Source organism: Hyla sarda, chromosome 4 (genome assembly GCF_029499605.1).
Source record: "Hyla sarda isolate aHylSar1 chromosome 4, aHylSar1.hap1, whole genome shotgun sequence".
Classification (NCBI taxonomy): Eukaryota; Metazoa; Chordata; class Amphibia; order Anura; family Hylidae; genus Hyla; species Hyla sarda.
In genome coordinates this window covers 126,862,184-126,875,758 of record NC_079192.1, presented here as the reverse complement: position 1 = coordinate 126,875,758, position 13,575 = coordinate 126,862,184, and the positions used below count along the sequence as shown (strand labels likewise).

The 13,575-nt window shown below is 42.9% G+C and overlaps 1 protein-coding gene across 9 annotated transcripts in view; it reads right to left on the bottom strand.

Moving 5' to 3' along the window:
* The window catches only part of STRC (stereocilin), a 133,432-nt gene that overhangs the window by 81,447 nt on the left and 38,410 nt on the right, over positions 1-13,575 (bottom strand). For all 9 annotated transcript variants that reach the window (XM_056572090.1, XM_056572083.1, XM_056572088.1 and 6 more), the window contains 4 exons: positions 8,389-9,453; positions 8,283-8,307; positions 6,204-7,494; positions 5,220-5,282 (listed from right to left, as the gene is read on the bottom strand). In XM_056572090.1, the coding sequence (XP_056428065.1) occupies positions 5,220-5,282; positions 6,204-7,494; positions 8,283-8,307; positions 8,389-9,453 (2,444 nt within the window). The remainder of the gene's footprint in view (positions 1-5,219; positions 5,283-6,203; positions 7,495-8,282; positions 8,308-8,388; positions 9,454-13,575) is intronic.

Below are 13,575 nucleotides of genomic sequence, written 5' to 3'. Positions count from 1 at the left end.
AACATCTATGATACTAGAAGAATAGTGCATAGGACCTTTACAGAACCTCTATAGGCCTCGAATTTAGTATCTCATACGTTTAAACCAGTGGTCTCAAAGTGTGGCCCTCCAGATGTTGCAAGTTTTGCAACATCTAGAGGGTCACAGTTTGAGACCACAGGTTTCAATCATGCCGTGCCTTATTAAATGATATGTGTATTGCTTCTAAGGGTACGTTCACACTGCAGAATCTCCGCTTGCAGAATTCCACGAGCGGAATTTCCGTCTGGCAGCCGCCGCCGAAGATACTTTGGCGATAGGACTGCGCAGCACTGCGCCATCACCATTGACGGCTATGAAGTGCTCACGGACTTCTGCACAAAGAATGAACATGTTCCTTGTTTGCGCGGAACAATTTCAGCAACGAAATGGTCCGCTGCTGGAATTCCTCAGTGTGAACGGGTCTCGAAGAAGACCCATTCATGCTGCTGGTAATATTCACTGCGCGGAATTCTACTCGCAGACTTATTGAACTATTGTTTCACTTGGCAATACTTGTAGTTGTTTAAGCATGATCAAGGACAATAGCTTAAAGGAGATCTCCGTCAAAAATATACTTATCCCCTATCCGACCGCTGGGGTTCCCTCGCGATCACCAGTACTCGGAAAATACTGAGTACAGCTTGCTAGCATCATCAGAGCTCCCATATGAAATTAATAGAGGGCGTGCTGTCTACCGGTAGATGAGAACGCCAGAGTCCCATTCTGGAGATTGTTGGGGGCCGGAGTACTCCTTTAAGCAATCACTCGTTGTTCTACATTTTTGGCTAAAATCCATCTGTTTTTAATCCACTTTCATCGAATGTGTAGGGGTACCTTTCGACAGATACTGTCGTATTTGATTAGAAAGATGACACTGTATGTAGTGCTATTTTTGCCGTAATAAAATGAACACCTTGGCAGAACATGCTAAAGGGGTACTCCACAGGAAAAACATTTTTTCAAATCAACTGGTGCCAGACGGTTAAACAGATTTGTAAATTACTCCTATTTAAAAATCTTAACCCTTCCAGTACTTATCAGCTCCTGTATACTCCACAGGAAGTTCTTTTCTTTTTGAATTTCCTTTCTGTCTGACCACAGTGCTCTCTGCTGACACCTCTGTCCATGTCAGGGACTGTCCAGAGCAGGATAGGTTTGCTATGGGAATTTGCTCCTACTCTGGACAGTTCCTGTCATGGACAGGAAGTGTCAGCAGAGAGCACTGTGGTCAGACAGAGAAGAAATTCAAAAAGAAAAGAACTTCCTCTGTAGTATACAGCAGCTGATAAGTGCTTGAAGGATAAAGATTTTTAAATAGAAGTAATTTACAAAGATGTTTAACTTTCTGGCACCAGTTGATAAAAAAAAATTTTTCCCAGTGGAGTACCCCTTTAACCCCTTAAGGACGCAGGACGTACTCAAACGGCCCCTTTTCCGAGTCCTTAAGGACTCAGGACGTTTGAGTACGTCCTGTCAAATCCCCGTCCCCCGCCGCTAGCTGGAGGGGAGCCGGTGCCCGATGCCTGCTGAAATCGTTCAGCAGACATCGGGGCATATCGCCCAGGGGGGTCATAATGCCCCCCCATGTCGGCGATGGCCGCAGATCGCTGGACAATTCAGTCCAGCGATCTGTGGCAGATTCCGGGTCAATTGGGTCTCCAGTGACCCGGTGACCCGGAATTACAGGCTGTCTCCGACGGCCCCGAACAGCCAGAGCCTGCAGGGGTGAGGTGGCACTGGTGCCACCTCAAGATCGCCCTGATTCGTCGGCCGGATTCCCGGCCGATCAATCAGGGCGCCTGCTGCGGGTGTCACTCCCGCACCCGCTCTGCCCCTCTTCCGGAGGACGTGAGCGGGACGTGCACCCAAGGTGCTGGGGACCCCGATCCCCGGCGTCAATGTTGGGATCGGGGCCCCAGGAGCGACGGCCGCGGCGGCGACGACGAGGGACTGACCTGTGCGGCTGGATCGTTGGAGGTGAGTGACAGCCTCCTGCTGTTGCTTAGCAACAGCTTCCAGCATTCAAAAAGGGCATGCTGGGAGCTGTAGTTATGCAACAGCAGGAGGCAGACCACCACAACTCCCAGCATGCCCTTATGGGCATGCTGGGACTTGTAGTTTTGCAACAGCTGGAGGCACATTTTTTCAATGGAAAAGTGTACCTTCAGCTGTTGTGTAACTACAACTCCCAGCTTGCACAAACAGCTAAAGTGCATGCTGGGAGTTGTAGTAGTGCATCTGCTGGTTGCATAACTACAACTCCCAGCATGCCCGTTGGCTGTCGGTGACTGCTGGGAGTTGTAGTTTTGCAACAGCTGTAGGCACACTGAGTTATGTAGCAAACCAGTGTGTCTCCAGCTGTTGCATAACTACAGTCCCCAGCATCCCCAGCCAAAGTAGTATGCCTCCAGCTGTTGCATAACTACAAGACCCAGCATGCCCTTCCGCTGTCCGTACATGCTGGGGGTTGTAGCTTTTGCAACAGCTGAAGGCACACTGGTTGCAAAACACTGAGTTTGTTACCAAACTCGGTGTTTCACAACCAGTGTGCCTCCAGCTGTTGCAAAACTACAACTCCCAGCATGCACTGATAGACCGTACATGCTGGGAGTTGTAGTTTTGCAACAGCTGGATGTTTCTCCCCCCCCCCCCCAAATGTGAACGTACAGGGTACACTCACATGGGCGGAGGATTACAGTAAGTATCCGGCTGCAAGTTTGAGCTGCAGCAAATTTTCTGCCGCAGCTCAAACTGCCAGCGAGAAACTACTGTGAACCCCCGCCCGTGCGACTGTACCCTAAAAACACTACACTACACTAACACACAATAAAATAAAAAGTAAAAAACACTACATATACACATACCCCTACACAGCCCCCCTCCCCAATAAAAATGAAAAACGTCTGGTACGCCACTTTTTCCAAAACGGAGCCTCCAGCTGTTGCAAAACAACTACTCCCAGTATTGCCAGATAGCCACGGACTGTCTAGGCATGCTGGGAGTTTTACAACAGCTGGAGGCACCCTGTTTGGGAATCACTGGCGTAGAATACCCCTATGTCCACCCCTATGCAAGTCCCTAATTTAGGCCTCAAATGCGCATGGCGCTCTCACTTTGGAGCCCTGTCGTATTTCAAGGCAACAGTTTAGGGCCACATATGGGGTATCGCCGTACTCGGGAGAAATTGTGTTACAAATTTTGGGGGGTATTTTCTGCTTTTACCCTTTTTAAAAATGTAAAATTTTTGGGAAAAGAGGCATTTTAGGTAAAAAAAAAATTTTTTTTTACATATGCAAAAGTCGTGAAACACCTGTGGGGTATTAAGGTTCACTTAACCCCTTGTTACGTTCCCCGAGGGGTCTAGTTTCCAAAATGGTATGCCATGTGTTTTTTTTTTTTGCTGTTCTGGCACCATGGGGGCTTCCTAAATGCGGCATGCCCCCATTCAAAAAGCCAAATGTGACGCCTTCTCTTCTGAGACCTGTAGTGCGCCAGCAGAGCACTTTTCATGCCCATATGGGGTGTTTTCTGAATCGGGAGAAATTGGGCTTAAAATTTTGGGGGGTATTTTCTGCTTTAACCCTTTTTAAAAATTAAAATTTTTTGGGAAACCAAGCATTTTAGGTAAATTATTTTTTTTTTTTACATATGCAAAAGTTGTGAAACCCCTGTGGGGTATTAAGGTTCACTTTACCCCTTGTTACGTTTCCCAAGGGGTCTAGTTTCCAAAATGGTATGCCGTGTGGTTTTTTTTTTGCTATCCTGGCACCATAGGGGCTTCCTAAATGCGGCATGCCCCCAGAGCAAAATTTCCTTCAAAAAAGCCAAATGTGACTCCTTCTCTTCTGAGACCTGAAGTGCGCCAGCAGAGCACTTTTCACCCCCATATGGGGTGTTTTCTGAATCGGGAGAAATTGGGCTTCAAATTTTGGGGGGTATTTTCTGCTATTACCCTTTTTAAAAATGTAAAACTTTTGGGAAACCAAGCATTTTAGGGAAAAATGTTTTTTTTTTTTTTACATATGCAAAAGTCGTGACTCACCTGTAGGGTATTAAGGTTCACTTTACCCCTTTTTATGTTCCCCGAGGGGTCTAGTTTCCAAAATGGTATGCCATGTGGTTTTTTTTGCTGTTCTGGCACCATAGGGGCTTCCTAAATGTGACATGCCCCCCAAAAACCATTTGTCGCTCCTTCCCTTCTGAGCCCTCTACTGCGCCCGCTGAACACTTTACATAGACATATGAGATATGTGCTTACTCGAGAAAAATTGGGTTTCAAATACAAGTAAAAATTTTCTCCCTTTTACCCCTTGCAAAAATTCAAAAATTGGGTCTACAAAAACATGCGAGTGTAAAAAATGAAGATTGTGAATTTTCACCTTCACTTTGCTGCTATTCCTGTGAAACACCTAAAGGGTTAAAACACTGACTGAATGTCATTTTGAATACTTTGGGGGGTGCAGTTTTTATAATGGGGTCTTTTATGGGGTATTTCTAATATGAAGACCCTTCAAATCCACTTCAAACCTGAACTGGTCCCTGAAAAAAAGCAAGTTTCAAAATTTTGTGAAAAATTGGAAAATTGCTGCTGAACTTTGAAGCCCTCTGGTGTCTTCCAAAAGTAAAAACAAGTCAATTTTATGATGCAAACATAAAGTAGACATATTGTATATGTGAATAAAAAAAAAATATTTTGAATATCCATTTTCCTTACAAGCAGAGAGCTTCAAAGTCAGAAAAATGATAAATTTTCAAATTTTTCATCAAATTTTGGGATTTTTCACCAAGAAAGGATGCAAGTTACCAACAAATTTTACCACTATGTTAAAGTAGAATATGTCACGAAAAAACAATCTCGGAATCAGATTGATAACTAAAAGCATTCCAGAGTTATTAATGTTTAAAGTGACAGTGGTCAGAATTGCAAAAAAATGGCTGAGTCCTTAAGGTGAAAAAGGGCTCAGTCCTTAAGGGGTTAAATTCCATTGTAAGTTCAGCAGTTCTAATATGTATTGAGTAATTCCCACCGTACATCTGTGTCCACTATAAATTAAAGCCACATCTAAGGTAAGCTTTCATTTCATATTAAGAACAAATGATATGACATATGCACAAATGTGTATTTATACCATTTAACTAAAGGTTGAATATGTACATAAACAAAATGGTTACACTCAAGATATGCAAATAGACAATACCTGGAGTAGAATTTCAAAAGCATTAGCATTTTCCTCCTTCTGGATGAGGTCCCATAGCACAGGCTGTCAAGCAAAAATAAATCCATTAAAATACTTATACTTTTTCAAGACGCAGCCTTACTTTATTGATAAAAGGAAAAAGACTTTTATAAAACATCATGGGGGAGATTTATCATTGTTGTCTTTGGAAAGTGAGTTTTGAAGTCATTTATTTTTGCTTTGGTTTTGCTTACTTGCAACATATTTATCATACTATCACAGGGGGGTTGATAAATTTGGCGCACTTAAGCAAAGAACAATAAATCCCTTCAGAATACCACTTCATATTATCCATCCTCTTCTCTGTGACTTTTTTTTATGTAAAGTCACAGTTGCAACTTTTTACAAGTGCTGTCTAAAGGCAGTTTTGTAAGCCAGGTGTGGGCTGGTGTATTTTTGCTCAGTTTTGGAGGGGTTTTGGAGGGGTTTCGCACTTGATAAATCCGTTACCCCTGCAAAGTGAAAACTGAAATTGACTTTTGCAAGATCAATTGTTGCTTTTTGCTTACAGCAAAAAGTGCTCCAACCCCCCCGCGATCTCCCTGCAGCACCTGCATTCTGTGCTGGGCTGCGTCTCCAGTCTCAGAAACCTTCCCCTCCATTCATGTCTATGGGAGGGGGCGGGACATGTATGGAGGGGGATGGTGTGACATCACGAGAGGGAGTGACGTCACGTTTCCAGTCACAGAAACAAAGAGGTTTCCAAGACTGGAAACGCAGCCCCGCAAATAATGCGGGTGCTGCACTGAGATCGCGGGTGGTCAAAACAGCAGGCCCCCAGCGATCAGACATCTTATCCCCTATCTTTTGGATAGGGTATAAGATGTATTTGGCTGGAATACCCCTTTAAAGACAATTATAAATGCCCCCATAAGAAAATGCTCACTTGTTAGACATCAAAACATATAAAAACAATTATTTCAATGCCAAAAAAAGAAAACTCACACTAAAACAGCTAAGGAGATCCTCCTTGTCTGATTCACTGCTTTCTTTTTCTAGATACAATTCAACAGTGTGCAGGATGCTTATTGAAGAATTCATCTTGAAAGAAGTCCAGAAAGAGGTATTATCCAGGAGGCTAGAGAGGAGAATGGCCTCTCCTAGTCTATCCCTTGTTTCCTTACCTATCTGATCAGAGTCTGAGAGAGAGAAGAGAAAATCCAGCACCTTCAGAAGATACTGCACATTTACAGCCCAGCCATAGGATTCACTGTCACACTGGGAGAGCTGAGAAACCAGGCCTATTATGTAAGATATAGGATTTCTGCATAGTTGTGAGGAATCAAAGCTCGATGACAATGGAAGAACATCTGCAAGTCTCTGAAGGAAACATCTGCCATGTAATGAAGTGTTTTTCCAACACTGATCCACAATCCAGGGATGAACCGATTTCAGGGCAAAATACAGAGAAGCGTTTCTGCACACAAGATCTATAAAATCTTGAATATTTACCCCCTTACATTCTTCCACCAAAGTAGCATTGCTGAAAGTTTTGCTTTCCCATGTCTTGTAATTGCATGTGGAGCTAGTTATATAAGTTTTTACTGTCTGTCTATTACAAAGTCTGGACAGCCACGTCCTACTGTCTTCCGACATGCCGGACAATGAATCATTACTACATAGCTTCTCCATCATGATCGTTTTGTTATCAAACAGACATGTTTTCAAAGCCTTGGGGTTCATGGAAATTCCTTGCCACATATCTGAACACCGGATGTTGTTCCTCAGTTCCCTGGTGGCCTCAGAGGTATTGGAAACATTGGTGCATAGATCGGTCATTAATCTTGATTCCTGGTTGTGCATCTGAAATGATGAGTTTTTGCAAACAGTAATATTAAATTCAAGAGGGAAATATTCCCTGCACACCCATACCCAAAAAGAGTCTTCTTCCATGGATGATAAGTACCAAGCTGCATCTGAGCAGGCGGCCTGTAGATTGTATGATGTGTCTACTGAGTATCCTGTGGCATTATACACATGACAATACAGAAAAACTGTGAAGTTGGAGATACCGGGCAGGCCTGGGATTGTGTCATTGCATACAGCCTCTAATACTTCAGTATAAGGCTGGGGCTCTTCCCAAAAATCAGTTGAGGACCTCTTTGTAATATTATGAGTTGCCTCCATTATTTTCACAGCAGGCTTGCTACATGTCAGGATCGGAGGAGTTGATGGGAAACTTGTTGATGTAAATCCAAGGGTTTGGGTATTCCAAGTAATATTGTGTTTTATGCCCCTATGGAAAAAGAAATACAGGTATTTATTTATTCCTTCCTTTAGTAAAGTTCCCATATAACTAGCATTAAAACGAAAAACTTAAGGAACTTACAGAAGGGAAACAATATTCAAACTATCCTCTACTTTTTTTATATTTAAGTTTATTTTATTTTTCCTTTTTTTTAACTTTATGTTAAAGAGATTGTCTAGTATAGAAAACCTATTTTTATATATTAGAAAATTCTGAGTTGTCCGGAGACTTATTTTCAAATGCAAATGGGTTCATATATGTGTTCAGATCCTATGTTTGGATCCTTATCCCTTGGTCAAAGTTGACAGCAGTTACATAGAGTGCGTTGATCTGGAGGACCTGTCCTGCGTTACATAGATAACCTACAAATTTGATGTTGGGTACTGTGCAATTCTTAATTTCCCATGTGGCGGTGCTGTAGGAAAACTGTATACTTACTGTCAACAGATTACAGCTGAGAGCTAGGGTTCCAAGCAGAGGGACACTGTGTGAACTACTTACTGTCAAAAACCCTGTGTAGAAAGTATGGATTGTCCAAGACAGACACCACATTAAAAGCCAATAATAAGAGTCATCAACTTTAATCTGGACTCCATGCTTATTATAAGACACCACGTTAGGTTATGGTCCTCTGCTGCTTCAACAGATCAATAGAGGAACATAAGCTGATAGCTCCACAGTACTGTCATTTACAATACACTATATCTGTCTTGAGGAGCACACTGAATAACTTTGCCAAAAATCTCTGTTGTATGTACAAACAGTCTTAAACTTACCACAAAAGTAACTGTTGTAGGTTTCCTGTGAAATGAAGAGAAATATCTGTAAGCATCTGAGTTTGATACACAGCAATATCAATGATTATGATGTGTAGATTCTCACCTACTGAGCATCTTCCATCCTGATCAGCGTGAGGTATTCCAATTACTGAGGACACCCTATGCATCAATGTTCCTGCCATGCGGGAAACCTTCCTATTCAAGTTGTCATATACAGACCTCTCCATCTTTTTCATGAGACTGTAGCGCAGGTCTTCTAATACTCCCCAAACAGCATCCTCTGTAGTACTGTCTGAGTCAGAAACTTTGGTTCCCTTTTCCTTTTCTCTAGAACGATATAATATTTCCAGGACATTTTGTACTTCTTCTTGTGCTGATCCAGGACTCGGTCTACTGGAGTTGGAATTTTTGTCTCTTAAGGATTCAGACAACAAGCTAAAAGGCCTAAAATAATTTCCATGTGGTCTAACAGAACTCCCAGTCTGTACATTCACTACTGGCCTCCAGTTATTGGCCTCAAATGGTAACAGTAGTCTCATAAACTCAGGTAGAATACCACAGTTCCGCTGACCCATAATGGAACATAAAACCCCTTGAAGTGTTGTGCTGGACTGAGTTAAGGTACCACTTAGGAATGCTTGAAACAAGGTATCCAGCAGCCCGCTGAGCATCTCCCAGTTTTGGCCTAAAAGCTGAACAGTGTTCTGCCTGCTGCTAATCGATCTGAAAATGTTCTGTATGAATCTTAGGAGAAAGCTCCAGTTTTGGCTTCCTCTCAATGAGACAAGAAAATCCTGAAGCTTAATAATGGGAAGTGCTGAAGACCTCTCGGCTGGAACCTGGAGAAACTGATTTACTAGCCCGTCCCAACTTTCAGCCTCTTGTTCATGAAGTTCCTGATTCTGCAGATATGTTGAAATATTATATAAAAATTGAGAGAGACGATTTTGTTTGACTTTGTATTTTGGAGAATTAATGAACAATGGAGCTTGTTCTGGTGTAGTCCACAGTGACTCAAACCTAAGTGCCATTTTATCCAGTAAAGTTTGTATATCCACAGAATTTAATTTTGTCTTCAGGTTAGATACAATGGAAGGAGGAGGCCTCAATTTCAACTTCCAGATAGAAAGAATCTTTTCAAAATTGCTCCGTTCTAATACTTTGCTCTCTGCATTAGTCAAGAAGACAAATATACTTAATATAATTGGCATTATAGATATTATTTACCAAAAACATATACACATACTGTACATATGCATAAGCAACAGTTTGTCAAGAGATTTTTCTTATGAATATGCTGGGCGTTCACAGTCTAAGGGTACGTACAGACGAGCAGATTTTCGCAGTGTATTACGCTGCGGATCCGCCGCTGAAGGACCTCTGTATTCTGCCTTTACATGTGCCTACTCGGAGGGGCAATACGCCGCTACAAGCAGACACACTGCGATGTGCGAGTCACCACACGCATGCGCAGTATACTTGCATATCGCGGAAGCTCTCCGCCTGGCTCATTGAGCAGGGGGAGCGGCCGCGACGTGTGCGGGCACACCGCGCATGCGTGGCGACTCGCACAACGTTTCAGTTTGTTTGCACGTAGCGGCGTATTGCCGCTCCGAGCAGGCACATGTAAAGGCAGAATACAGAGGTCCTTCAGCGGCGGAATACGCTACGAAAATTGGCTCGTGTGAACGTACCCTGAGGCTTCTTTCCCACTGCCATTAGGCAGGTCCGGTTTTAGGCCTAGCGTGGCCCTGGGCAAAATCAGAAGTGGGGCCCCAAAAGTCATAATAGTGCACTAACCAGATTTGCACATTTTTTGTCACTTCAAATACCATAAAAAAATATCTAAAAAGCAATTGAAAAGTCCCATTAAAACAAAAATGATACCGATAAAAACTACAAAACACAGCGCAAAAAATGACCCTCATAAATCCCCATATACAGGAAAATAAAGGTTGGCAGTATAGTTCCCCACATTAGGTTTTAGTTTCCCCACATTAGGTTGGCAGTATAGGTCCCCTCACATTAGGTTGGCAGCATAGTTCCCCTACATTAGGTTGGTAGCATAGTTCCCCCACATTAGGTAGTCAGTATAGTTCCCCCCATTAGGCTGTATTTCCCCCACATTAGGTAGGCAGTATAGTTCCACCACATTAGGCTGTAGTTCGCCCACATTAGGTAGGAAGTATAGTTCCCCCACATTAGGTTGTAGTTCCCTCACATTAGATTGGCAGCACAGTTCCCCCACATTAGACTGTAGTTCACCCACATTAGGTAGGAAGTATAGTTCCCCCACATTAGGTTGTAGTTCCCTCACATTAGATTGGCAGCACAGTTCCCCCACATTAGGCTGGCAGTATAAGTCCCCCCACATTAGGTTGGCAGTGTAGTTCCCTCACATTAGCTTGGCAGTATAGTTCCCCAACATTAGGTTGTTAGTATAAATCATTAGGTTGTCAGTATAAGTATAAGTCCCCCCACATTAGGTTATCAGTATAAGTCCCCCCACATTAGGTTGTCAGTATAAGTCTTCCCACATTAGGTTGTCAGTATAAGTCCCCCCACATTAGGTTATCAATGTAAGTCCCCCTACATTAGGTTGTCAGTATTAGTCCCCCCACATTAGGTTGTCAGTATACTTCCCCCACATTAGGTTGTCAGTATAGTTTCCTCCACATTAGGTTGTCAGTATAGTTCCCCCCACATTAGGTGCCATATAGTTTCCCCCACATTAGGTGCAGTATAGTTTCCCCTCCATTAGGTGCAGTATAGTTTCCCCCACAGACATACAGCCTTCAGCCATATACAGTGTATGGCTGGAGGCTGTATTTCTGTGTACTGCCCCACTTCAGTGCTCTGTCCACTGCTCCTGCGGTCCCGGGACCTACTGCTATGGCCTATAGGCCATAGCAGTAGATTGTGACCCCGGACCGGAGGAGCAGAGGTCGGAGCACTGAAGATGATGTGCCGCTGGTCACTTCCCGTGCCGGCCAGCGCACGTCCTCCTCCTATATGCTACGCTCCTCTGTTCCTATGGGCCCACACATGTGACAACAGTGACATCCCTATGTACGCTACCTTCCGGCCCCTGCATTTTTAAAGTTAACGTGGTGCTGCAGAAAGGTAACGAAAGGTAAAGATCTTTCGGGACACAGGTATATGACGTGGCCACCTGCGGGCTGCTCTTTGGCAGATTCCACCCCCCTGGATCCGCCACTGAGCAGCCCGCAGGGGGCCCTCTGGGGGATGGGGGCTCTGGGCAATTGCCCGGATTGCCCCGTCCTAACGCCAGCCCTGCCTTTAGGACATGGCAGTGTGACGGCCGTTGGGGTAGCCGAGGAGAATTGCTGGAGGAACAATACTGCTTGCACCGTCTTTTTCACCTGCTAATCCTGCTACAAAATAATAAATGGGATCCATCAGGACCCATTATTGCCCATTGTGCCCTGTCCCGATAACGGGAAAAAAATAAAGAACAAAAAAAAGAGCCTATTGGCCATTTAGGTACAGAACGCAATGGAAGTGTGAAAGTAGCCTAAGAGTGAAGCCACACATGGTGCATAAGCTAAGAGTTAAAAGTACAAACAATGTGGATGAGATATGAAGAAACCTCATTCCCACCCAGCGAAAAGAATCCACACAAGTTTCGCATGGATAATGACTTGCAGGGTGGATGGAAAGGTAATTAAAAAAAAACACAACAATGTTGCAGATTTTGATGTAGAAATACTTTGGATCCACATCAGAAACACATGGGCCCATATTTACTATTCTGAATCCCACCAGTTTAGTAACAGCTTTTGTGACACAATTATGTTGCACTATTCAGTGTACCCAAACTCATGTAAGATGTTATTTTTTTTTAATTTTTTTTAGAAGATACCTTAACAACCCCACAAATTGCATTTGAATCCAAACAGTGTGCATGTTTAGGGTTTCATTTGAAAAGCCTACAGATTTATTACTGAACCTACACAAAAATGCAGTTTTTTCCCCTAAATCTTAACTTTGTCAGAAAGAACCAACAGAATTGTGTACGTAGGGAAAATTACTGTGTTTTTTTTTTTTGTATTAGCATTTTCTGTTAATGGTTTGTTTAATCCAAATAGGGAAAAGTGCATATTCTGCCATGTCCACTACCACAAACTCTAATTGTCCCAAGACCGACCTTTTTATCTGCTCTCCTATTGTCCATTCCTCATACAACCATTTCAAATATTTCTCTTGTGCTCCAAAACTCACTACTCAAACCTGCCAAAAAGCTACTTGAAAACCCATCTAAGAAAAGCCTACAACCTACAATTAGCCTGCTGTCACTAAACCGCTATATGAACAGCTTCTTCCTTCACCTACTATCTTCTTCCCTGTTCCTTTGTAGGTTCCAAGTCCTTCTGAACATGTTCATCTCCCCCTCTCTACCAGTCTATCCCCTTTTCATATATATATATATATATATATATATATATATATATATATATATTATATATATATATATATATACAATCTTGAAAGATGAAAGAAGCGTAAGCAACTCACCAATAGCCGTAATGTCTTTATTGTGGAAATATAAGATGATACACAAAAGACAGTAGGATCGTGCGGGTGCTGGCGTGGGAGCGGGTGGGTTAGCAAGATGACAGCTCTGTTTCATGTCTACTGATGCTTCATCCGGTCTGGCTCGGACAGGTGTAGTTAATCTTTTATACTCACACCCCGCTCAAGGGCGGAGATTGCAGGTGAGTGGAACAGGGCAATGTGAACATACACTTATAACGCATAACATTGTGCACATATAAAACCCCAAATATACCTTTAAAAACATCAGACCTGTATTGACTACAGGTAGGGGGATAGATCATTGCTATCATTCATGCCCATAGGTCCTAGGGCCTCTAGGCAACTAATCCATTTAGCCTCTTTTTTCATGAGGATGTGATCGCGGTCTATGCCCTGCCCTGTAGTCAAGACTCTTTCTATTCCTGCGAACTTTAAATGGTTAATGTTGTTATCATGGACTTCCTGCATATGTTTGATAAACTTTGGTGATCCCTTTCTTGTTGTGAGGCTGTAAATATGTTCCTTAATTCTTTTGTTCAAATTTCTTTTTGTTTTACCTATGTAATACATGCCGCAAGTACACACGAGCACATATACTACATGTGTACTGCGGCATGTGATAAGCTGTTTCACTAGCACAGTGGTGCCTCCTAATTTGAATTCTTTTTGTTGGAGATTTAATTTACATACATTACATGTTTTACATGAAAAATTACCACTTGGGGCTGTCCTA